General features: G+C 47.6%; 1 protein-coding gene across 4 annotated transcripts in view; it reads left to right on the top strand.

Moving 5' to 3' along the window:
- Positions 1–3,260: 3,260 nt before the first annotated feature.
- ILDR2 (immunoglobulin like domain containing receptor 2) overlaps positions 3,261–26,328 on the top strand; it is a 35,391-nt gene continuing 12,323 nt past the window's right edge. For 2 of the 4 annotated variants that reach the window (XM_084301635.1, XM_084301634.1), the window contains exons 1-6: positions 3,261–3,396; positions 10,877–11,209; positions 12,273–12,392; positions 20,748–20,804; positions 25,203–25,349; positions 26,099–26,275. In XM_084301635.1, coding sequence (XP_084157761.1) covers positions 3,351–3,396; positions 10,877–11,209; positions 12,273–12,392; positions 20,748–20,804; positions 25,203–25,349; positions 26,099–26,275 — 880 coding nt within the window. In that variant the 5' untranslated portion in view covers positions 3,261–3,350. The remainder of the gene's footprint in view (positions 3,397–10,876; positions 11,210–12,272; positions 12,393–20,747; positions 20,805–25,202; positions 25,350–26,098; positions 26,276–26,328) is intronic. The other 2 variants (XM_084301637.1, XM_084301636.1) reach the window with 1 other exon arrangement.

The following is a 26,328-nucleotide window of genomic DNA, read 5'->3' as shown; positions in this document are numbered from 1 at the left end:
TGTATAATGCTGAATTGATATTACAGATACGCACATCCTATGTTCTCACTGGAATGAGAAAATCAAGTTTCTCCATTAAGCATTTCAAATGTTAGTTGTTACAAACGACATGGTTAAGAATAAAAGCAGTTTATATATCCATATCACCCACTCCTGATGTTAATGGGAAGTAAAAGCTCCATATCACTGTGCGATCAAATGTAGCCAGGCAGCTGAGAAAAAATAGCATATACAGAGAGAATGCATATATTTCTGCAATGTCTTGCTGTGAAGCTATTGAAGATTAATAAGAGATTCCAGGGTAACAAAGCAAATGAGGAAAAGTTTTAGTTAGTAGCTATTCTGAAGAGACTCACTAAACACTGTGGTTTGATGATGTGTCACTTAATAGCTTCTGTAATGTGCTGGTCTCAGTACTAAATCAAGAGAATAGTGCCTAATGGCTGAATCTAGTATGACATCCCAGAAAGCTGTTGAAAACAGTTTGTATGGTAATTTCTACCAAGGAAATTCAGGGAGCTGAATGGATATACAAAAGTACTCATGAAGAGAAATATTTTCATGCGACATGTCAGGTTTTTGGGGATGTTGCCAAGATGGATCATTCTGAGTGAGGTGCTAGTGTATATCATTCCAGATTCTGGAAACATACTAAAAAGCTGATTCTGCTTATCAACAGAGGAAATGACCACAAAAGACTGGTACTGGAAGATCAAAGAAGGAAGGGAGGAATTAAGTAGTTTGCAAGAAGAGAAGAAAGCCATCAGTTACTACAGCGTGAGTAACAAGAAGTGAGTTTGTTTGTTTCTGTATTGCTCAACTGAATTTTGCATGATCCCATTGCTTAGAGAACTGCTCCCAGGTGGTGTTGAGGTATCACTTACATCAAACAGTGTTGTAGAGTGGTATTCTTCCAGTTCAGTCTGGGGCTAAATTGTGCAGGATAGCCCCAGAGAACTGTTTTTCAGGGGACAAAGAATCCCTGCTGGACTGCAGGTTGAAGTGATCTGGGTAATTGGTTAGGAATTCACCCACTGTCCGAAGGTGAAATGGGGCTAACTGTGGTAGTGCACCTTCCTGTCTACAAGACTTGGCTAAAATGAAAGCGAACATCCCTATGTTACCTATTAAGCCAGCGCAGATGTTGCAATATTCAGATCAAAGGTCTACAGAGATCTGGAACATCTATTCCAGGCTCAGACATCTATTAATCCATCATACATGTATATATACAAATGACAGCTCACTTTACGTGAAAAAGAACCGTACACTGAGTTTGAGTATATGAAAATTTCAAAGCAGCTATAAATCTAACGTTACATGCAAAACAATGGTGCTTCCATGTATTGAAAATCTTTCCTTCCTTTGTTGTGAGTCAAAAGTTTAGCAAAACCGTTGTATGCCAAATTTATTTGCAAAAGCTGGAGTAGATTAAAAAAAAAAAAAAAAGCAGGGAGTAGCTAACAATAGTGATACATAAGGGATTGTCCTACTCCCAACCTTTAACATATGAGATAATATCACATCAACGTTGTCTCAGGAAACTGGTTCAGCCTCCTGCCCAATTAAGTTACAGAAAGGCAAGGCACAGGGATTTCACTTGAATTTTTGAGGGTTATTAAGAAAAATGATTGAGGGAGGGAGAGAAAAAATAGCTTTGTGTTCACCTTTTAGGAGCATTAGTTCAGTGCATACAAACCTTCATGGATTATATGCTACAGATGTTTAATCATGGTGAGGTAAGCACTCAGATGTTCTGAAGTATCATGTCACCATGAGTTTTCTGGAACTCCATGTATTTCTTGAGGCTGAAGTTGCAGCTCTAATAAGAGTTTCTACTTTGCCTTTCAGCTGTGAGTATGCACAAGGGCAGTCAGGTGTCAGATCTCTGTGAGCTGAAGGAGAACAGCACTGTGCTGCTGGGTACCTATGCTATTTACATAGTGAGGTCTTAGTTCTTAATTGTGGCTTTTAGCTGGTACTGCAAAACAATTAAACTAATATATTGGGTCAGAGGAACCTTCTGAGCCCCAAAAGGTCAGGAGACTATTTGGGGATGGGTGTGTATTTCTTTTTAAGTAATGCTGAATAAAAACAAACTTCTATTTGAAGTGTATTTTTAAATAACATTGAATAGCTTGGAATAAAACACTTAAAAACAGACCGGCTGCCTTGGGATTGTCTCCTTGCCCAAATCCACTATAACTACATTAGCAGAGGAACTACAACTGTTCAAAAACAACCAAAATGTTTCAACACATCTTTTATCACAGCAAACATGCTGTTTTGCTTTTTCACTTGGAAATTATTGATCTATTTTTGCTCACTGGTTTGAAAAAAGCTTCTTTTGCCTGTAGAGAAGTTCAGTCTGAAAGGCAAAATTAAAAGGAATCTACAGGCAATTGGAAAATACCTGCTAGAATGCAAATAGCTTATAAAGTTTTACTGCAGGCATCACTTGCAGGGTGCCTTTAGCAGAGGGACACACCTCGTTCTGCTCCCCCTGGGGCCCAACGTGGTGTTAGAAAATCAGGATTGTTTATGTTCTTTGGCAGATTTCGGATGAGAAGAGGTTGAAGACCACTCCCTTCTCCCATGTGGGTCACTGACATCTGCAGAATCCGCGCTTCGGTTACAAATGCAAGCCAAGCCCCTGGAAGAAAACGCCTCGAGGATGAGCAGCACACAGAGGGGATCTGTGCTGGCGAGGGCCGTGTTGGAAGGTGCTGCTCTTTGGTGCTGACCCACCAAAAGTTTAGTGGGTGGCATTGGTGGTAGGGTGATGGTTGGACCAGATGATCTCGGAGGTCTTTTCCAACCTTAACGATTCTGTGAAAACAAGTCGCTGTTCAGTCGGCTCGGAGCCCCTGAGCAGTCCCCCCGACTCCCACCGCCTTCTTTCTCTCTCGCCCGGAGTTCACAAGTTTGAAGCGCGCCGTGTCCGCATGTGGGGCCGCGCTGCGTTCATTTCGGAGCACCACCCGTCCCCTTACAAAACCATCTCCCACAGCACCACATCTACTCGGCGGCTCCCTCGGGACAACCTCCCTCCCCTTCCAACCCCGTGTTTGGCCTGAAAGCCATAAACCCCAACCCGGGACGCCTCCCCCTCAGCTCCGCTCCACCGAAAATGACGGCAATTACGGCCGCGGCCCCCCGCCCGCCTCCCGGCCAGCGGCGGGGGCGGCCCCGGCGGCGGGGGAGGAGCCGAGGGGAGCCGATCCGAGCCGTGCAGAGCGGCTCCGAGCCCTGCTGAGCCGATCCGATCCCAGCCGATCCCAGCCCAGCCACACGCAGCCAGCCCGGGCAGCGGCTCCCCCGCGGCATGGTGGCCGCCGGCCCGCCAGAAGATGGAGGGGCACGTCCTGGGCTGGATCGTCCTGCTGTGGCTCGCAGGTAGGCGGGGGGCGGCCCCGAGGGCTCCCGGAGGGTTTTTTGGGGAGACTTTGGGGGGGGGGGGGGGAAATCTCCTCCGCCACCCGGTCGGGAGCGATCGGGGGAACTTGTCCGCCGCTGTCCCGGCCGCGCAGCGCAGCACAGGAGCGCGGGGAGGGGGCTGCCCTGCCCTGCCCCGGCTCGGTGGGCTTGGGGTCGGGGCTGGGGTCAGGACCCGGCCTGTGGGGCGGCGGTGCCCGGCCCTTTGTGAGCCCCGGACCGGGCCGTCCCCCCGGCACGGCTCCCCGGGCCCCCTGGGCAGGGGGGAGCACAGCAGGGCTCCGGGGTGGGGAAGGGCAGGGGCTGAGCTGAGGGCAGCGAGGGGAGGGGAGGGGAGGGCAGCAGGGGATGGTTGTGCCTCCCGGCCGGAGCAGCAGCCAGGCGCAGGAGGCTGTGGAAAAGGCTGCAGCAGGCTGGCTGAGCCGGGGAGGCTGGCTACAGGCTCGGGGAAGCAGCAGAAGCAGTTGGATTTCACACCGCCACCGATGTATCCCAGAAAAAAAAAAAAAAAAAAAAAAAAAGAGAGACCTCAGGCTCTTCCCTCTTCCTCTTCAGATTTAGGATTCACAAGCAGTAAATTCGGCTTTTAGTCATAACACCTCTCTCCCACCACCCACCCACCCCTTTCCTTGCTTTTTCACTCTGAGTCATCTTCAGCGCTGGTGCCTGCCTACTGCTCCCTTCCAGGGTTTCACGGCCTCATCTGGGGCTCATCTTCCCTCCCTCCCCGCCTCCCTCCCTGCCATTTGGCTGCTTCCGAATGTATCCCACTCCTGTGAGTTGGTCCGGAGTGCCAGCGCACCCACAACTACAGCTCCTTCCCTACTCGCTGTAGTAGCGTACTGATAAATAGCATCCAGGGACTGGTAACGGGGCGCAAGGTGTAGATAAACACATTACATTCCTCCTTCTTTTTAAAGAGCTTCGATATCTGGACGTGTCTGGCCAAATCAGGACTTTTCCATCAAGCTAAAAGGCTGGGCTGTTGACACCTTTCTCCCTCCATTAGAGGCAGCTGGTGATTGCTGGCAGCGTCCGCCCTGTGGAGCGTGCAGGGTCTGTGCAGAGCGAGGTACCGCTGCGGTAGGAAGACCTTCCAGTCTCCTCTAGTCCTGGGCTTTGGCGACAGGACTGCCTGCTGCTGCTGCTGCTGCTGGTGTCGACCGCAGGCAGGCAGAGGCTTCTGGCAGGCAACAGGTTAGCTGTGCGCTGAGAGATGGAGGCAGCTGGTGTCAGCTTGCTCCCCTCCAGCCGCTGCCACCAAGGGATAGAGCAGGCGCCACCGGCCTTTTTTTGTGGCCGAAAGAAAGCAAATAAGCAAAGGTGTGTGTGTGTGAGCGAGTGAGTGTGTGCGTGGAAAAGGGAGAGAGGCAGGCAAACATGGATTCAAGATTTTCTTCTCCCCAGTGGCTGTGCAAAGGAATGAAAGGTCTGTATCGAGGTAAGGAGCCCTAATCCAGCCGGAGCAGCACTCTGCTCTGGGAAAGAGGAGTGGGGGCTGGGAGGTGGAGGGGCCAGGGTAGGAGACTGAGCCTGCAAGACAGGGAGGAAGCAGGGAGACAAAAGGGAGCAAGAAAGAGAGGGAGGCTCTCGCCCCCTGCTCTCCCCTCCTCCCTCCTCTAGGTGGGCTGAGAAATTTCTAATCAGCACTTGCAGTTCCTTTCCTCCCAGCAATAATGCCTCTCTGTCCTTTGTTTGTCTTTAATTTTTGGCTCTTGCGTTTATCTTTTGTTTGGTTTTGCATTGACTTCTTACTGCAAATTCAAAAAAATCCCGTGTGAAGTATGATGGGCTTGTTTCAGCTTCTCTTCTGCCCTACTCTCCCACATGCCTAAAGCTTGTGTTTTAATAACAACAGCAAAAGGATGAAGAGCAGGTCATCCATTATACCTTCATGTGAAGTGGTGTGGGTTGGGATAAGTGCAGGACTATTTGACTCGGGTTGGAAAAAGAAGGTACAGTTTGTCAAGTATCTCTAGGCCCCTCTGTAAAGCTGGTTCTCATAAACTACCAGGTGCTGCTTGACTCTGGGGTGAATTTTCCCCTCGCGTTTACCATCATTCTTATTAATGCAGTAATTCCTAACGCATTTAAAACTAGAGGGAAGTGTTGCACTGGAGACTGAACTCTGGTTTTACCCGCAGAACAGGCAGAGCACACTGTCTTTTCCTTTCAAGACTCAGCCTAAGCCTGGAAAGGTTATGGTTAGGAGACCGTGCACATTAAAATGTGACCTCTCCCTGTGAAGTCATTTTCCTCCGGTAATTTAGCACTCAGTGCCTGTTTGCTTTCTCTGTGCAGAAGAGCCACTGCAAAGCCATGGTGTAATACAAAGGTGGGTAGATTTACTATCCTGCTTTCCCCTCTACAGTTTGGAAGGGCAGGCAGAAGGGGCACAGTGGAGTATGGTTGTGCTTTGCTGTTCCCTGGCTGACTGAGCAGATTCCCTGGGAAGGCAGGAAAATGGATGGATTGTTTGATCTATCTTGATTTAAACTATTCATCTGACTTCCCTCAATTGGCTGCACCCAGCATAAGCTTAGTGTAGCTGGGAAGAAACCTCACATTTTCATTACTTTTTGTTCCTGGGAGATCACCCTGGCGGAGGACTGGTAGTGATGGAAATCCAAATGCCATCTCAAGAACAGGTGTCATGGCTCACTGTTACAAGGCTTGGATAGACTCTTTCCATCTCTTGATTTAGTTCTCAGGCTTCTGGTGGTGACCGGTTGCTGAGTGGTCGTTCTGGAAGAGCAAGAAAGTCCAAGTCTACTGCAGTCGGTTTGCAGAGTCCGATCTGTACCTTAATGGAGAGTTTTTGTATTGAGGTTCTGTGCTGGGTGTGCAAGGCTGTGTTTTCCTGCGACTGCTTTGGTTTTGCACCTGCCCAGGTTAAGCAGTTTAGGAGCCGAAAGTCTCTGTTTTGCTTTGGAGCTGTATAAAGCAGTGCCGTCTGTCCACCTCAGCTGACCTATTTAGGCATTGGTTTCCTGCTGGCTAAAAAAAGTTGACGATTAGTGGTTATGGAGCTAAGAACACAAGTCTGGTAGCAACTAGACCAAGACGTAATTAATTTCCCATAAACTACTCAGTCTGCTGGTGATGGCTCTTGCTGGTTAATTGCATGGAGTGGATGTAACCCAGCCTGAGTAGGCAAGAATCTGTACAATGCTATCTCAGTGATCCTACTTGCTCTCCGTTCACTTGATTGCATCTCTGCGTATCATCTCTGATTTCCAGTCTCAAAGCCCAGCCCTTCAATGTCCGAAATTAGGCTAGATCCACATTTGAAAATGTGGACCGAGTACCTGTATTCAAGGGAGGGAGGGGAAAGAATACAGTTGATGGGCAGTAGCCAAGGCACAATAGAAACAGATACAGCATCCTTTTACACATTAGTTTATTTTGTTTGCAGAAGTGGTAGAGACCAGGAGGAGCCCCTTGGCTTTTACCTATGAACATAAGTTTTTCTGCCAAAGCCCTTAAGCCCTTAAGTGTAGGCTAGGGGTTCAGGGTGTAAGGACTTTCTGTTCTCCCATATGCGTATCTGGCACTCATACCCGTAAAGATGCATAAAATTCAGGGGTGTAATTTCTGTAGTTTCATAGCATCAGCCATGCTGCTTCAGGCAAATGGTGATGTGGGCCAAATAATAGCAAAGGAAGAGATATGGCAATGCATGCACAGATAAGGAGACCCATGCTGACCTGAAGAACAACGTGTACTGCCTTCTCTTGGACTCTTACCTTATTCAGTAGAAGGATGCAGTTTAAGACCTATTACATTGAACGATGGTGTTTGGCTTTGTTGTTATTTACAGGGATTAGTGCTTCTGATCAACTTTATTCTATTCCTAAAGGCTAGTTTAAGGCTATGTAGAGAAGCTAAATCTTCCTGGGATTCATCTAGGTGCAGGGAGGCACAGGCTTCTCCTTGATTTTCCAACTGAAAATCAAGAACCTAAATTAGTACCTCTCAGTTGCCCTTTCTGTTTTTTTTTATTCATGGAAGGTACTCGGGAAGATCAGTCTCACAAGGCTCCAATGTGCCTGTATGAATACAGCCCTCTATAATCACTCCCCGGAATTTTCTTTAATCACAGCTAAAATGTATTAGGGATAGTTTGTGTGTAATGTTGATTGCATCGTTTGCATGCATAATCTGAGAATTGTTTAGGGAAAGAATCAGAGGAAAACAAAAAGGCAAATACACATTGCACGTGAGAAATAAACAAGAAGCATACGTGTGTTTCTGAAGGGTGATATTTTTAAGCTCTTTACATGTGCATATGCACTGACGTACAAAAATATAGATTCCTTTTACTTTCTGAGAGTGAGGGTATTTGTGTTTTTAAGATGTTCTTGATTAATATGGTCCTGCTTGTATTAAACTAGACGAAGAGCAACCACAGTCTGCTGTCACTAAGCTTGTCATCCTTTTTCTTATCTTTTCCTATTTTTTGGCTCTGTGATATAAACAACGCAGATTTCTGTCCTGAGGCTTCCGGTCTCTCATCTAGTCTCTCAAAGATTTTTGAGTTCAGCAGTTTCTTCTGGAACTAGAGGAAGTCCTAAGGAGACCTCTGTAATTCATGTGTGTAGACATAACTGGTAGGTGTAAAGCTCCCATCTTGTTTTCAGGCAGCCTAGCGTCTTCCTGGCCTTTTGGATGGCTGTGGTTACAACAGTGACACCTTACATGAATAGATTCTCTTATATATTTTTTTTAGCAGTGGAAATAACAGGTGTATAATTTCTCAGGGCAGCCATATATGATTATATACAATTTGACTTAAATAGATTGAGACTTTCCACTGCTACAGTCTCTGTCTGAGGCACTGGGTTGTTCTCAAATGCTATTTCTGGGAAAGGTCCGAAAAGAATACTTTAAAAGTTAATAAAGACCTTGGGATGGGATATAAAAGGTGCCAGATAATTTACTGTGCATCTCCCAAATGCTTTTGGAAAGAAGTCCTGTGTTTTCCCAAAAGCGGCTTACAAGTTTCTTTTGTCAATATAGACATCCACATGGGAGTGGGGTGGGGAAAGTTCGTCAGCTGAGAATTTGCTAAAGCTCAGCTAATCATTTATTAAAGCGGAGCCCGGCTTGCCAAGCTCATTAATCTCATTAACAGGGAAGGAGGGCTACAGCGCACAGACAGCCGAAAGCACTGTGTTTACCGAGCGGCGTACTTCGCTCGCAGGGGGAAGCTTTAAATATTCCCCGTGTCACTGTTTTGTCCCCGAAGCTGAAGTAACGTGGTGAGTCACTTTGTCAGCTCACGTCATGCGTCGACTTTGGCTGCAGACTGCGTGGGGTCAGGCAGAGCTGCCAGATGTAGGTCTGAGCGGGACCCGTTCGTTTTTCAAGGTGTTTGTCATGCCTCTCAGGCTCATGTGCAGCCCCAGAGGCACGGCCCTCTGGGGAGGAGGGGATAAGATGTCACCAGGAGAACCAAGTGGTGACTTTCGCTGAGTGCTGTGCAGCCCCCCCCGCTCCTGCCCCTTTGGCCCTGGGAGCAGGAGGCCTGGCAGAAACATCCCAGCTGGTGCTGCTCGAGTTGTCTCTGCCTGCACCTCGGGGGCTGCCTCTCCTGTGGTTCTGGAGAACATCAGCATTTGGATTTGGGTCCAGGCACTTTTATCAAAACTCACGATGTCCCCTGTGCAATTTCCATATAGTGCTGTATGCATAAGGCCATGCATCCATTATATGCATAATATAGCATTCCTTTTGTGGATGCCGTAGCACCCCAGTGCACTGCGAGCCTTCGCTTAGTAGTCCCCAGGGTCAGATTGTGCCTCGATTAGTAACTCTTTGTTGCTATCAGTGACTAGTTTATCTCTCTCAAATAAGCTTTCTTCCTAGCTGGTGCCCATACTGTGTATTTATCGCCTGACTGGTGTTTGCAGGCTTTGTTGTGATTTATACTGTGGACATTGATAACTTGCTGAGATGAATATTCAGTGTTGGTCTAAGCTTCTCACTTTGCTGTGGTTCTGACTCCTTCTCATGAGACCTTTCCCTGCTTTTGCTTTTCAGGTCTGCGGCTGTCTCCATCTTGACCCGCCGTTGTCATACTGTTGGTGTACTTACTGTTCTCTCTGCATTAAGCTCCACTGCTTTGTCTCTCTGCCTTTTCCCCCGATCCTAAAGACTTCCCCTGCCATTTCAGTTCTTTTGCTAGCTTCCATCTCCTCATCTCCAGCTTCTGGAATGGGTGGTTTATTTTTTGCTGACTGTTTCCTCTCTGCATGTTTTCTTCATCTCCTGCAACCTAGCTCCAGCTCTTTGAAATAATTTTGACCTAGGCTAAGACACCTTCAGCTTTTTCCAGCTGGTTCCTTGATTATCATGTCTACTTATCCTTTTGCTTCCTATGCTTATCCCAATGCTTTACTATGTTTTATTCTTTACTGGTATTTGCCCTTCTCTCCTACTGCTTTCCCCCAAAGCCTTGCTTTGTCCTCAGTCTTGCATTCCTCCCTAAGCCTCACCTAAGCCCAGCAGTCTCTTGTGATGCAAAGTAAATGCCCTCTTTTGCTTTCCTCTTTAACGTTTCCTTGTGTCTTGTCCTCTTTTTCAGTGTGCACTGCTCTGGGCCTTGGGGTATAGCATAGCTGTGTGTAGGGAGCTGCTGTCATACTGAAACTGATTCCCTTTTCCCATATGAACTGTTGCTGTTGGGCCCCGATGTTCCTCAGCAGCAGCGAGCAGACCCCCTTTACAAACTTCTTCCCTCTCAGATGCCCCACTTTGCTCCTGGGCTGTTTCTGTACTTCCACAGGCTGGCACATCCAGGCTTGGGAAAGTGTCTGTGTGTGTTTGCAGCTTTGTGTAAGTGCTGCCTGCAGTGCCGGAAGCAATGAGGGGCATGTGTGGGAGGCTTCGGACATTGTGCTGCGGGTAGATGGAGTACCTCACTCCCCTGAGTGCTCGCTGCTGGCATTGCTCACCATCTCTTGGCTTCTCCCGAAGCTACACAAGGATGTGGCAGCAGTCCTGTATTTATTTCATTCCCATGTATCTTCTCAGAAGCCTTAATACATCAGCTCCAGGCTGCAGCTTTCCCGTCAGCTGGTAGATAAACATTACGTGTTGAGGTCCGTATCCTCCGTGGGAATGTGAAAAGCTTGAGTGTTTGGGCCATTTTTCTCCATACCTCCCACGTGGAACAATTTTTCTTAGCGCTACATGCCAGCCACAGCAGGAGCTATGCGCTTTGGATCTACTCTTTCTTGCATCTCTAGTTTGGCAGAGCAAGCAGCAGTGCCTGGGCACCAGGGCGGTGTGCAGGGCCGGCGCTGCGTGCTGCCTGACCTTCAGAGAGGAGATCTGGTGCTGTCATTTTATGCACGTGGGGAGAGTGATGCTATGATAAAGTGCCATAATCTGCTCTTCGAGCAATGTTTTTTATGATGCTCATGTTTTTATCTTTTAGCTGAGGTGGAAGGGTTGCAAGTCACTGTGCCTGAGAAGAAGAAGGTGGCCATGTTGTTTCAGCCTGCTCTGCTTCGCTGCCATTTCTCTACTTCTTCCACCCAACCAGCGGTGGTGCAATGGAGGTATAAATCGTACTGCCAGGACCGGATGGGAGAAGCTTTGGGCATGGCGACTTCTGGTGTACAGACAATGAGCAAGAGGAACCTGGACTGGGATCCCTACCTGGACTGTGTGGACAGCAGGAGGACAGTCCGCGTCGTGGCCTCCAAGCAAGGATCTGCCGTTACTATAGGGGACTTCTATAAGGAACGAGACGTCAGCATTGTCCACGGTAACTCTCCTACCCACGGGATGTGTGATGGGAGCTGGAATTGATCCTTGGCAATTTGGGGTACTGGAGGCTGGCAATAATTGTTGAGTTAACTTCCTTATAAGAGTTCCCTCCCCTCCAGCAGACTTTCCTATGACAGATGTTTAGGATTCAGCCAACCAACCCTGGACCCAAAGGTCATTTCCTTTGGTGCTGCACTTCATGCTGCTCTATGTAGGTTTCTAATCCTGCTACAGTGTTATTTTCCCTTTGATGAAAACTAAGCTTTTTATTCCTGGCTTCTGCATATTGCTCTGTATATAGATTTTCCTTCACACAGGGTCGCCAGCAAGAGAGGTATAATTTCAGTCTCTATGAGCTAGATTTTTCTTCTTACAAACTCCACTGATTTTTTCAAAATAAGAAAATTACCCTACACCTCATATTCATTTAGCTCTAGACTTCACCAGCTCACCTCATTGTGAACCTAATCTCTACACAGCCTTGGGTAGTGTGGGAGAGATTTCTATGGGGTGAAGCCAACGTGGGTGGAGATGGAGGGTGGCAGGTCCTTAAATGTTTGCCCTGGACTGAGTCTGTGTGAGAAACCTTGCCCTGTCACATGTGTAAGGCTTCTGCTCTGCTCAGGAGACCACCTAGCCAGAAGTGGGGGCAGTCCAGGGCCCCTTGGTGAGGCGAGCATGTGATCAGCCTTGGCGAGAGTGAGTGCTTTCCTTTGTCTCCATATGATCTCTTTGGCAGATAACTGAAGTGCTGCAGAGGAAGGATTGTTTAATCCCTTCTTGAATGGCACGAATGTGGTGATGGGAAGGCAGAGTAACGTTAGTTATCCCTTCTGCTTTCAGTGCTTGCAGAGTGAGCTTCCTCTGTGGCATTACTTGTCTTCCCATTTACTGCCACGGAGTCCCACATCTGTGTATTTTTTTGTGAATTTCTTGATATTCTGAATGAGGTTAACCACTCATCTTCATAAGGAAATTAATTGGATTTGGGAAGCGGGGACAGACCCCCTCCACCGACTGGTGTTGGAGGGAACACCTGACTTTTTGTTTTTTCCTTTCAGATGCAGACCTTCAGATTGGGAAGCTGATGTGGGGAGACAGTGGGCTCTATTACTGCCTTATCATCACACCAGATGATGTGGAGGGCAAGAATGAAGAATCAGTGGAGCTGCTTGTACTTGGTAAGACCTCTTGCCAGATTGAGTCTTGGGTCAATAGCTGATGCATCTTTCCTTCCGCTCTCTCCCTCCCTCTCCGCATATCTGCACACCATATTACTATGGGTGTAAAATCTATGTAAAACAGTCCCCGCAGTACCTTCACCATTGCCTTGCACCTTGTGCAGTCATTCACACCTAGGCAAAGTGGGTGGCAAATGCTGCCAAACCAGAATAGTAATGTTTACACCCACGCTGCTCACACATTACACAGGCGTAAATGACTACAGAAAGTGCAGGGCTGGGGAAAGTCAGAACCCTTGTTTTTAAGGCGCAAAACAATAAACTTGCAGCAAAGTGAACACTTGAGATTGAGTCTTTCAAAAATAGACACCCAGAAGACATCAAATCATATGCTTTTTGCAGTCTTTTAACCTTCCCTTGGCTCTACTTTTCTGACCTGTGGGGATGTCAAAAAGCACTGTGTTTATCTGCTTGAATGTGACAATCTGGGATATTTTTCTGCCTGCCTAATTGTACTTGTACGTTTAGAATTACAGTTCCACAATCTCAGTCAGGTCTCAGCTGGTGCTGCCACTACAAGGACCTGCAGTATGCACTCTTGGCTCTGTGTATGTCTGTTAGGCTTCCTCGTGCAGTGTGGTCTCGCCTAGTTGTGGGATTAGCTTTCAGCCCTGGCTTCCACAGTCTGCCTCTCTGTAGGTTAAAAAAATTACCGATCCCAGCTACGAGAGAAGACAGAAAGGAATTGAGCCTTCAGGGGCATTTGTTGAGTTTGTTTTAACCCAACTGTAGTACCGTACTGCTGAAGAAAGGTATAATGAGGCTTTTCTAACTTACTGTAAGATCTGCTGACACCAGTGTTTGCCTGGTCAGTGTCTTTGTACGGTTTTTGAGCGTACAGATTCTGTACATCCTGTGATGTTAAAAAAATCTTGGGTCTGTAGTGTGTAGTGATACATGGAGGCATATGGTAGAACATGTCTGTCAAGTCGCCTTAATCTCAAGGCTCAGGTGAGAATTTATTTGACATTTTTATTTGGAGATGCCATCACAAAATAAATCAGATGGAATGGCATGGGTTAGGGACAGTGCAATTTCCTCTACTTATTCCTTCAGGTGGCAGACAGCTGGAGAATAAGTTCCTCCAAAACGTGGTGTCATACCCTCGTTTAAATCCACAGCGTGCCTTTGTATCATGTGCTGGTTAATAACAGGCCCAAGGTTGACCTGTGTTTAGTTCAGGTGAGGTTCTCTCTGCCCTTTGGAGCTGTAGCTGTCAGGTAGCCTCAGAGGAGCTGACTGTGACTCTGAATTTTGTCCTTTCCTCACCTTCCTTGCCATGATTTGGTGTCTTCTTGTATCTGTATCTACAACTGCGTTCAGGCACCAGCGATGATACAGTGCCATGGTAACAGGGAGAATCTGGTTTTCATGTGTACAGAGGACTACATGTGGGAAAACAAAGAAATCCCCTCCTCTGAAGCTGGCTTGGTGATGCTCCTGGCCCCGGTTTGTGGTGGTCTTGTTGGGAGGAAACATCACTTAGGCTATATTATCTTGACCGCATCTGCTTTTCTGTTCATTGCAGCCTGTGGGTCTGACCTTGCACTTTGTGCAGCGCTTAGCTAAGTTTGGCAGCAGCATGAAAACATACTTATCGTGGGCATACTTTGTTCTGCCTCATGCTGTTTGATGCAGCCTGTGTGTATTCCTTTTCCTGAGCAATGTGTACAGAGGCAACATTCCAGCTTTTGGAGTGAGTCCAGGTTACCTAATCATCTTCCTTCCTTTCTTCCTCTTCCCACCTTAGACTTCTCCTTCTGCCTATGCTGGTATTTTTTCTCTCTTTTCCTTTACCCTCTCCCAGTGATGGCTGGAGGAGGAGGAGGCAGCCATTGGTGAAATTACCATTTCTCAATATTCTGGCACCTTCTGGGACATTTTTATTTCATATCATTGTGCTCCCAGATATTAGTGACTTGCAGGGAGACACTGAATATAAATGTAGATGTGAGCACTTTACAAGTCCTAGGAGACACATGGTAAGAAATTTTTGTTTACTGTTTGCTGCTCTTTGAGTGGAACCCAGGTTCCTTGTGAGAGGGGTTGGAGGATCAGAGAGACAGTGTCTGCAAGAGATACTGCCATTCACACAGCACATTGCTGTTTGCTCTGTGCTGGCAGTGGTCTTTCAGATGCAATTTACATTGCTTGTTTTGGGGCTGCTGCATACTAATGCGAAGATATACAGGTGTGTTTAGGTCAGAGAAAGATGTTGCTTCGCAGGACAGTTTAGTCTCGCTCAGAACCTTGGAAGGTCTGAGAGGCAAAAATGGTAGGTGCCTAGTAGTGTCAATACATGGATAGAAACTTAGCTGAAAGTAGAGAATCCTGCTTTTACGCGGTGAATCACAACATAGCATGTGGTCAAAACCTGCTTTGTCACAACTTGGAATAAATTAGTGTTCCTTTTTTTTGTTTGTTTTTTTTTTCTTAGGGAAATAATCACAGATTTCTGGCTCTATTTACAGTTTTCTGATGGAGTCTAAGTAGCCAGTCTGCCTAGGTCATGGTGGGATTGCGTGTTTTGTTGCTTCAGTGTGTCACATTGGTGCACACACAGACTGGGCAACTGCAAGTAGCTGCAGAGAATCCCATGTGCTGTCTTCGTTTCAGGCCTATTTCAGAAAAGCACATAAGCATTTATGTACATCCAGTCATGCCCAGCAAAGCTGACAGGTTTTATAAAGCATACCTGATGTTAACTGTGTGCTCACGTACTTGTCTGAAAAGACCCTTCAGTAGGTTTTGCTTATCAGGGTCTTCAACCCTTATTAAGGAAATCGGTGCAGGCAAGGGAAGTGGGATGGTAACCTCTGTGCCTCAGAAGCACAGAAAGAGAGTGAACCTACTGTGGAGAAACGAGAGAATTTCAATATAAAAGTATTATTACACTTTTATCAAATATTTGTATTTTGATTTGGCATCTCCTAACAGGGTCTAGCATGCTGGAAAGTGTATGAACTCCACTTCTGCTGAATCAGGGTTAATGCAGGGCTTAGCAATTGCACGACAGGAATCATCTGAGGCTTGCTGCACTTGTATTTTACTAGAATTTTAAAACTCTTTGCAGGCATTACATCTGGGCTAGTGAATCCATTTGCAACTTCATACATTTTTTTTTTTAAAACTGATGTATGATTGAGCCAAAAAGGCTGAATCCTAAATTTAAAAAAGTCTACATTTCTGTCTCGGTAGCTAGCAGTGGAGTGACCTGGTTCTAGAAACACAAACAGTGCTATTAATCAAGTTGTTATTCATAGCACCTATGAATGCTTTTTGTATGAGAACATCCGTGGGCTTTATTAAAGTCATTCAGCGCAGCATTTCCTTCATTGTTGAAGGAAACTGCGAGTGCACTGCCACAGTGGATGCAGGTACCTGGAGTAACCTTTGAATCAGGAGTGCAGGGCGGTGCCAGAAGATACCCTGTCCTAGCTTCATGTGGCCCAGCTCACACTGAGAAGCTGTCTAGCTTGATTGCACAGCACTGCATATAACCCAGTAAGCCTTTCTAAAAGCCAGAACTCACTAATCAGCTGCGGGGTCCTGTGAAAGCAGCTGTGCTGCTCCCTTCCCAGGCTGTTAATATCTGGAGGGCAATGGCTGTAGGTGTAGGCAGGCATAGCTGGCTGCCCTGAAATGCATAGGTCTGTGCAGACTCGGGAATGTTTGCTTGACGAGATCATGCATTGCTTAGACATGCTTCAAGACACAGCGGTTTCATTCCCAAGAATATGTCAAGTTCCTGGATGAGGCAGGAAAGTGATCTACTAATCCTGGTTGTTGGTTTCATGCTTTGGTTGGTGAGCCATGTGCTTTGACAGACAGCTCTTGCCTACTTTTTCTCCATCCGATTCGGCAGCCTGCATAAATGATATATTAGTGAAATATTATTTTATAAGTAATCTTTCAGATGCTTCAGCTTCTATCATTATTGTGTTTTAGCACGAGTTTTTCTTAACTTCTGAAGTCAGCAGATACTTACCTGATTGGTAAACCAAGATCTTTGGTAACTTGTATTACTAGCCAATACTGATGCAGTCTAAACCCAAAATTTATCAAGTGCAATACCTATAGGTAGGAATGAAGGTAGACACACATAAACACAGCACATTGTACAGTAACTAATGCGCTAATAGAGACGTGCGTTGGCTTTCAGAGAGGATAAGTCTCTCCTGGGACGTGAGTGTATGGCAAGGAGTGCTAATAAGATGGCTCTTACTCAGCAAAATGACTCAATACCTGGGATAAATAAAGGGAGGTTTGGAGTCTCCTGCTTGCCAGGAGAGACTTCATTATAAAAGTTGATGTGGTTTCGGAGATGGGAAAGTTCTTGGCAAAATTTTCCCATTCAAGATGACAATTTTGGGATGTGCTGTGTTTCACTGAGAGGCTGCCAGCAGCATCAGAGCCAGCACTTGGTCGCAGCAGTTGGCGGGGATGGTGGTGCTATCAGCCACGTGCTGGGGACCAGAGGGCCAGATCTCCGCTGGGGATGTGTCTGCGAGCAGCGTCCCAGCGAGGGCTCTCCGACCTTGAGCTGTGCCTCCGCAACCGACGGCGGGTAGCGCCAGCAGGCGAAGGGAGCTATGGGCGTGGGAGCCTCTGCTGAGAAAGCTGGCTGAGGCCTGGAGGCCAGGAAGGCCGTTGGCCTCCCCCCAGCCCCGGCACGCACGTCCTCCATCCTCCTTGGGCGTCCTGTGTCCACTGCTCCTGCGTGCCCCGCACCGCTGCGCTGCCTCCTTTGTCACTGCTGTCCAATCCCGCTTGTCCCAGGCCAGGCCGCTCCTGGTTCTTTATTTCACGCCATTTACAAGTGCTACTTGTTGCCAAGGATTTTTTTTTTTTTTTTTTTTTTACCCCTCTTTTCCTCCCTATTTGCCAGCGACAGCCACACGCTGCTCACAAAGGAGGCTGGCGTGATTAAAAGGCCTCCGTTACCAAGGCAGCCATGGCAACAGCCTCCTCGGAGGTCTTTGTTGCCTGCTAAAACTTTGATCTCCGAGAAGGGCTGCTGCTGTTTCTCCCTCCGAGTGAAAGAGGGAAGAGAAGGATGGGAAGAAAGGATAAAGTTTACAGGGCTCTACTCGCTGCGGAGCCCTGCTCTCCCAATAAATCTCACAGCAGCTTCCCTGGAAAAGCGGCGGGTTTACAGGCGCCACGCTTCCTCCCCGGTGCTTTCCAGCCTCCCCTCGGGGCAGCGTCCCGTGCCAAGGCCTCTGGCCGTGGCATGGCTTGGCACATTTTTCCGCCTCTGAGGAAGAAATTGTTCCCTCTGCAGCTGCTGCCTCCCGTGGGCCGTGCTGCTGCAGGTGGTTTCCAACAGGGACACCAATTCAACAGTTATTCCCGTATTTACCCAATATTTGTGGTATTTATGCAGTTGCCAGTGTTTACCATGTTCCTGTATTTACCCTATTGCTGTGTTCCTGACTGCACCTGCACCTCCTTTATTCCTGCTCTCACTTCTTTTTCAGCTGTACCACTTTCCCTAATTATTGTTGTGTCTTTTCTCTGCAGACTCTTGCTAAGTAGCTGCTTGATTCCTGCTTCTCCTTGAGCCGCTGCTGTTTGTGCCCTCGCGCTGCCACCCGCCCTCCTCTTGTGTATTGACTGCTGTCCCCATGTGCCCCATGTATCTCTGCACCGTCGGGACCCGCTCTGCACCCTGTCAGCTCTTCCCTCATCCCTTTCTCCTCCACTTTTCCTGCCGTGGTCCTTTGCCACAGCCTGGGGGCTGGCGGGCTGCCTCCCCCCTCAGGGCTGACCAAGGCCTGGGGCACAAGGGGTGCCTGCTGCGGGGGGAGCGCAGCCTCCAGCGCGGTGGGAATAGAGATGGGAACGTGTCCCAGATCCGTGCTGGGATGAGGACACGCTCCTGGCTCAGTCAGAGCCTCCTGGACGACCCTGGTAAATGGGGCCATCCTCTATATCCTGTATTCCCTCTTGCATCCCGCAGTGCCTGTGGGGGCTCAGGGGCGGGGGCTTGTACAGAGGACACAGAGCCCTTGCAGATGGGGGACAGCACTGCAACTTGGCATCTGTGGTCTTCTTTGGGGTGTTTTGGCTTTGCTCCTTGCTGCTGGCAGAGGAGGAAGGTCAGCCTTTGTGACGGTCACTGGCCTGAGCCTCCTACCTCGTCCCTGTGGCCAGGCCTGGCCTCACCCTCCTGGACCTGGCGGTGGGGAGAAGGATTAATGGGGAATTAATTTGGGATGGGGACAGAGCCCCCAGTTGTCTTTGTAACCAAAATTCTCACAGCACTGCTGTGAAAAACAGCACTGCTGTTTCTGAGGGATGCTGCTTACGCCTTGAACATGCAGTTAGTTCCTCCTGGGGATCATGAGGCCCCAGCACGTGCAGGGATTGAGGCTTTCTGGGTAGGTTCAAAACAAAGCAGGCAGCCTCTTGGGCCAGCAAGATGGAGCTTTTGCTCTATGCTGTTGCTACCTGACCTCTGCCACCCCAAACCCCATTAGGTCTTTACTTCCAGCTGTTTGGCCACTGACATCTGCTGTCGGGCAAGGACTACACAGAAGCTTGTGTGGAGGTGTATGCCTCAATGCTCTGCGAGCTTGTGACCCATGTGTATGCTGTTCACAGGCAGGTGCGGAGTCCTGCACGAGAACTGCATATTGTTTGTGCATGCCGAGAAAATAGAGGATATATTTAATGTGCGTATGGAACATAATGTAAATGTGGTACATCTCGACACAAGGCATACGTTTGGAGCCCACTTGTGACACCCGACACTTACCCTGTGCGTGTTATATGCATGCTCATATCTAGAGAGCAGAGAGTATGCATAAGTGTTTTCATTTAACAAGCTCCCTGTGAGCAGTTTGGACACTTGAGCCTTCCAGCAAATGGACTACCAGTGTCGTGAGACTCTTTGTATATGCAGATGAAAATATTGCAGTAGGTGGATGGCAGGAGTCCTGTTTTGAAGTAGTAAATGAGGAACAATTGCCTGAACCGTGTCGTTTGGTAAGGCTTCGGGAGCACCTCGTGGTGGTGGTACAATGAGCCCTATACAGCTTTGATGAGTTGCAACTGGCTGCAAAGCACTGCCTGTATTCAGAGGATGTTTATTATGGCTTCAGCAGGCATCCTGGTGGATTTTTGATCTCTACAGAAGCTCAGCTGCAGCACTGAGGAAAAACAGAGAGTGGCAATCTCTTTTATTATAACACACTTCAAGGACAGGCTTGAGGCCGAGGAACTTGGGGCCCAATTCATCATTGTGTCTGAGCACTGCTCTGTGCGGGACCTGGAGGACACGTGGGGTTGCTTTCTACTGCCTTTTTCACTGGCTAACCCGCAGCTGCATCAGCTAAGGTCCAGCCACAACGTATGCCTCTCTAGAGCACTGCTCTCCTACCTTCTAGCATGTCTTAAAAAGACTGAGCACGATCCCAGTGCTATTTAAAAGAGGGACACAACGGCACACAGTCCTGTTCTGCCAATGCACAAGTGTGTGTGAATTATAGCTGAACACTGTGTAGGATGTTTGCTGTGTATTAGAAATATCCCAGACACACAGTGCCAAAACAAATAGGCACCAAGCTGCCTTTGAGCTTGGATTCTGTTTGTGTTCAGTTCTAAATTAAAAGTCAAATTTTTTTTTTTCCTTTTCCTTTTGCAAAATGATTCTGTGAAGTTGTACATGAGTCCTTCCCTGGTTGGTTTGCTTCACTCCAGAGTTGGCTTTATATTATACAGCCTCACCAAGCTGCTCGTGCATCTGGAAAGAAGTGGCACATACTTGCAGTTGTGCTTTCCTGGAGCTGTCTCTGGAGCTGCAGAGCCCCACAGGGAGGGCACCACCTGTGGGTGTTGAATGCATGTGGCTGTCAGGGGCCTTGGGTTAAAGATGTTGCACATCCATTCAAACTGCATCAGTATAATTTTAAAGTAAACCAAATCTTTCTGTTGGAGGGATGTTGTATATTTCCAGGAGCTTTTTGCATGTGTAGGGCATAACTCCAGAAAGATGCTACCTTCTAATCACACTAAGGGGACCCCCCTCTTCTTGTCATTTTGTGCCTAACTCAGAGAAGCTCTGTTCTGCCCAAGCACTGCTGGTGAAGAGAGAAATTGATAAAATGCAAGGGCAGAGAAATGGTAGAGGTGCTGAAGCAGACACCAGGCATTGAGCACGATGACATCTGTGGTTGCCAGGGCTGTGAGTGGGCTGATGAGGAAGGGGACTGGTGGCAAAGGCAGGGGCTGGGAAGTGTGTTTTTCTTGCAGTAACCTCTCTCCTTCTTCTCCTCCTTCTGTCTTTTCTAGGCAGGACAGGGCTGCTTGCTGATCTCTTGCCCAGTTTTGCTGTGGAGATTATGCCAGGTATTCAGCCATTTCACCCTTTAATTATGCAGTCATCTGTCATCTTGTCTGTTTATCCCTCTGCAGCATCTTTTGTGTGGTGTACATTTTACTCTTATGTGTACTTTATCTGGGGAAGAAAAAGAAAAAAGCCTATTGCTTACTGGGAACGTGTCTTGGGTTGAGAACTGAGAGCTGATGCTGGGACTGGGGGAGGAGTGGCCATGCTGGGAGGTGACTCAGAGAAATGGTTAATGCCGTGCCAGGGTCAGCGTGAGAGCAGAAAATCCAGCCCCGTTCAGAAGTTGTTTTGTATCAAGCTCTCAGCTAGAACAAAGGCAACGCTGCCCCAGCCTGTGGAGACCTCAGCAGCCTCGTGTGCCCATATGGCCCTGTACGTCATCCTCTCTCGTGCACCAGTAGCTTCCCCTCCCTGGGCTCTGTGCTGCAGGTACTGTTACAGCCATCGCCCCAGATGGCAGCACAGGAGGTGCTAGAAATAGAGCACTGGCTAGCAACCCGGCGGTGGCACGGGCCCTCTTGCACTGTGTGTCCTGGACATTGTCCTAGGTAACTCCAGGTGGCTGGGCCGGCTGCGAGGGGTCTCTGCCCGTGATGACTCCCTCGCTAGCCAAACTAATGAGAGCCACCAACTGGGGCACTCCTTAAAGAGGAAACAGACTGCAACACGCTGTCCTTGGAAGGGAAGAGCTGTGGGAACATCTAGCCCTAGAGTCATGATCATCCCCTGACGGTGCCCAAGAAGGCATTCTTTCACACTTCTGTGCAGAAATACATCTCCATATAAATGTGTGAAGCTATTTTCAAAGCTGTCCTAGAGATGCAAATGGAGAGAAGGCAGACACTCCTCCACCTCCAGTGAAACCCAGAGCTCCCTGGAAGCTCAGCATGGTAGGAGAGGGATCGGCCTTTTCAGTATAGACAGAGATTGATTCTCTGTTGCCTAATGCCTTTTTTTCCCCACTATTTACAGTCCTATTGAATGGCTGTACAATTCCTGTATGTTGGCCAGGTAGCTTTCTGGTACCCCCACTGCATACGTATAAAAAATAAAGTATAAAAGGCAGTGACAGACCACACATCACCTGCATTACCTGTTACCTGAATTAACAAAATCAGATACTCTTGCAAGCACAAACCCCTAGTTTTCAGACAGTGAAGTTCATAGCGTTTCAGCTTGGTAAAGGTTTACACCTCAGGGTTACACAGTTGTATCTGGAAGGGCAGTGAGAAAAGGTAATGGCTGTTGTAGCAGGGCGAGGATTAGGGAAGTGCAGGTAAAACTGGTTGAACTCCCAGTTTTGTGCATTCAGGAGGACCCAGTGAGCTCTTCTGCTGTTGTTTTAACCTAATCACAGAAGCAAATGGTCTAACTCTGCGAGATCAAATCATCCCTGTGACTGGGATATGGATTTCAGATGTTTTCTCCTGGTGCTGAGTAACACGTAACATATATACTAACCTGATCTCTTTTTATATTCCTAGAACATGTTCAGAAGGACCACAAGTACACTTACAGTGGACTTGCTGTTTGTTTTTTTCCTCTACCAGGCTTTTATCCTTTATTAGTGAACAGTTCACTAACAGCTCTGGAGACCTGACACCTGAGCTGCATTGCATAGCTGTGGCTGGCCACTTCCATCAGGCAGTAATATTTCATGACAAGAACGTGACAGAAGAAAGCTTCTGCCCTGCTCAGAGTGGCGTAGACTTCAGAAGTACAGGGAAAGAAGTCTGGCTTACTGTCTTACATGCTATCCCAAGCACCATGTTATTTCATGCTTTTCATAAGCTTAGCAAACTTAAAAAAAATAATAAAAAAACTTAAAAGTAGCCTGGTTTTGACCTTTCTCTCTCACATCAGATTGCCTTCTTTGATGTGCTGCTTCTAGCTTCCCTCTACATTACTCATAGCCTGTTTATGCTCATTTATTTAGGGCCCTTAACTATAATAACTGCTTTTCCCCCTAGCATTCATGCTCCTCGCGTATTTCCAGGCAGCGACTATGTCTGCTCACAGCCTTCTCTATGATAGGCTAATGCAGCAAGCTTCTGCTCTCTGTACAAGGCAGGCTGTCGAATCCGTTCTTCACTCTTGAATCCCTGCTTTGCATGAGCTGCAGCCTGAATCCATCTTTTCTTGTACAAAGATGATCAGGGTTGTATAATGTCAGTAACTTCAGATGAAGTTACTTGGAGGCCTTGTATGAAGGCATTCCTTAACACTACTGGAAATTCCTCCTTTGTGGGGCACATGATTACAATCAAAATTTTTGTTGCTGTAAAGCCCAAGTGGTTACACTTGTCCTGTGATGGAATAGTATAGCGTGTCCTTTATTTTTTGGTTGCTTTCAAGAAATGAAGTCCTGTTCACAGCAGAAACTGTTCTTGATCCTTGAACATGTGACCCTGGAAGTATTGCCGCACACCCTGAAATTCAGCATATATATGTTGTGTTACATGTTTCTTATTGTAGGCCTGCCCAAGGACAACTTGCCCTTTCTGTAAGATAGATATTCCAGTCTTCATCTTTGTTGGTAATGCTTCCCTACCTCTTCCCCTTAAGCTGCATTAATGCATTCTTATTTTCTGTGTCAAGGTCATTCACGCAAACGTTAAACAAGATGGCTCCTAGAACTGGTACCTGAAGAACTGTATTAACAATTTCCTATCAGCTGTTACTTTTCCATTCATGAATGCTTCCCTCCAGCTATTTCCTTATTCATTAGCTGAGTTTTTCTCAACATAGAGTAACTTCACCAAAAAATATTCCACAAGGACCAAAATTATCTGCAAGTTTAAATGAAATTCATCTGTTTCAGCCAAGAGAGAAATAAAATATTCAAAAAACATAAAATGTTTCACTTTACACTTCTGAAATGAAGTGTTTTGATTTGTAAATGCCAGATTTTTCACTGACATTCGTAAGTTTGAAATTAAAAATTGCATTTACAAAAGACAATTATTTGTAGAAGAGTGAAGGAAAATGCTAACAAAGAAAAGAATTCTGCTTCTGCTCAAACAGAATGCTGTGGATGAATCAAAAATGAGATCTCTCTTTTTTTTTGCGTTTTATTAAGAACTAGAAATAATTGTATTTTGGTTGTTCCAAGCTGAGCAACCTTTTCCTCAACTTTTCATCTCACTTAGTGTCATTCCATCCTTGCATTGCAGCTCTTGTACCAACCCTTCTGCAGCCCAAATCCCATTGTGCCAGGAGGCCACGTAGAGAATGCTTGACTTCAGTTCAGAAAGATTGGCCCGCTGCTGATGCTTTTCATGGTGTAAACCCCACCCCACTGCTAAGCAGCCCCACCGCTTCTTTCTTTGCCTTCTTGCCATCTTTCCAAGGTGGTTGAAGAACCACCTGGGGACCTCTGGTGTCCCCACAGGTTTTCCCTCACCAGTGGGCTGAGTTCCAGATAGGCTGGTACATCTCTCTGATGTAAAACCAACTCCAGGCTTCCTCTGCATTCAAAGTCTTGAAATTTCTTGGTCCAGATGTGTTTGCTGACCATTCCCTTGATCCAGGAAACTGCCATGTGGCAACATGTGCACCCATGTGCCCACCATCCCCGGTGAAGTGAAGGGCTGAGAGCTGCCCCATGGCAGGCAGGGCACCTGCCCTCACCTTGGCTGCTGCTGCTGCTACAGATTTCCTGGCAGCAGAGTGTTAGGGACCTTTCCTAGCTCCCCTTTCCATGCAATGTAAATAAGAGCCCATTACAGCCCCATCACGGTTTTTGTGGACCGTCCCTTTTGCCCTGTCACTTGTACAGACTACATCTGAGGCTTCAGCGAAAATTAAAAAAAAAAAAGAAAAAGTGGTTGTTAGGTTTCCTGGCTGGCTGCAGCGCCTGAATAGGATGTTCGTTCAGCACATTCAAAAGAATAATTGTGTGCGTGGGCCTAGTTGTGAAGGGGCAGGCCTGGCTCATTTACTGGGCTATTTATAGCCTGCTTTTCACCGTCGTTTGTCCCATTAAAACTGGAATATGGGTAGGGAACAAACACATAAGCAGGGCATGAACATGGCTGAGAAGAATGAGTCTTTAATGAGACCCAAATGCTAATAGGGCATGTCCTGCAGCATTTGTACAGGACTGCCATGGGACGAAGGGTTTCCGTGGGGAGAATCAGAGCTCTTGCCTCCATGCTGCTTGCCTCTGAGCCAGCCAGAGAGGCTGAGAAGGGACCACATTTTGGTAGCTCTGTTTCTCACTACCATGTGCCATTTCTGCTTTGACATGGTCCTAAACCAGGAGGGAATCCATTTCTGTACAAAGCCCCACCATCTATTCTGCCCCTGTGCTCTCCACAGGGATGATGTTGCTGCTGTTCGCTTCGCCAGCGATGTGCAATCCTGTAACTATCTCTTTTTCTCCCCGTGTTTTCCAGAGTGGGTCTTTGTGGGCCTGGTGATCCTGGGCGCGTTCCTGTTCTTCCTCCTGGTGGGGATCTGCTGGTGCCAGTGCTGCCCACACAGCTGCTGTTGTTATGTCCGCTGCCCCTGCTGTCCTGAGTCCTGCTGCTGTCCCCGGGCACGTGAGTGACCCCGTCCAGGCCTGGCACGGATCTCCTTTAGCTCTTCTGCTCCCTGGCAGAACAGGAGGAGAATGTGCTAGTGTTGCTCCCTTTGCCCTGAGCACTCTGCTTGACTCAAGAACTAGTTCTCGGGGAGTGAAGCATCTGACCTATTGCTCAATGCTTGAGCGCTCAAAGTTAATTACAAATGTAATTCTCCGAGGCCTCCCTGCCTTGGCAGCTGTGTCTGCTTCTCCAAAGTGTCACGCTCCCCTTCCAAAGTTGCTGTCATGTCAGTGAGTGTTGCGGGGGCAGAGCTAAAAGCATCTTGGGAGGTTTCTTCCCAACAGTGCGAAGCAGCTGCCCTCTGCAACACTGCAAAATCCTTGCAACCCAGCAAGGTTCCTGGTCAGGCTCAGGCAGATCTGTCAAGCTTCATGAGCCTCATCCCTGCAGCTTGAGACATGAGTTATTGTTAAAGCTGAACTGCCACTAAGTTGTGGCAGCAGAAATGCTGGCTCTAACATGCCAGGTATCTTCCAGATGTTGGGCATCTTGGAGTGTTCACACAATGTGCCGTGAGCACTTTTAAAACTCCCCTCATGGCTGTTTGAGGCTTAGAGAAATTCATGTCGGCCCTTGTCATTTCACTTGTCCAGTGGTCTCCTGCTGGGTTGTCACCAATGTCAGCGATGTGCAGGTTTCTGCCACAAGCCGTGTGGGTCTGGGGGAGGCTGGTGTGATACTGACTGCTGTTTTTTCTTTTTCAGTGTACGTAGCAGGCAAGGCAGCAAAGGCAGGGTACCCTCCTGCGGTCTCCTCCATGCCAGGTCCATACTACATCCCCAGCGTCCCTGTGGCTGGTGTCCCATCTCCTGCTGTGCTGATGGACAAGTCACACCCACCTCCCTTAGCCCCAAGCGATGCCACTGGAGGAAGCCAAAATGGTAATTTGCAGTGCCAAGCACAGCATTCAGTCTTCTTCCTGGGAGCAGGGCTG

The sequence above is a fragment of the Netta rufina genome, assembly GCF_964035555.1.
Source record: "Netta rufina genome assembly, chromosome: 1".
Lineage (NCBI taxonomy): Eukaryota > Metazoa > Chordata > Aves > Anseriformes > Anatidae > Netta > Netta rufina.
The sequence above is the reverse complement of the archived record's forward strand: the minus strand, read 5'-3'. Positions and strand labels throughout refer to the sequence as shown.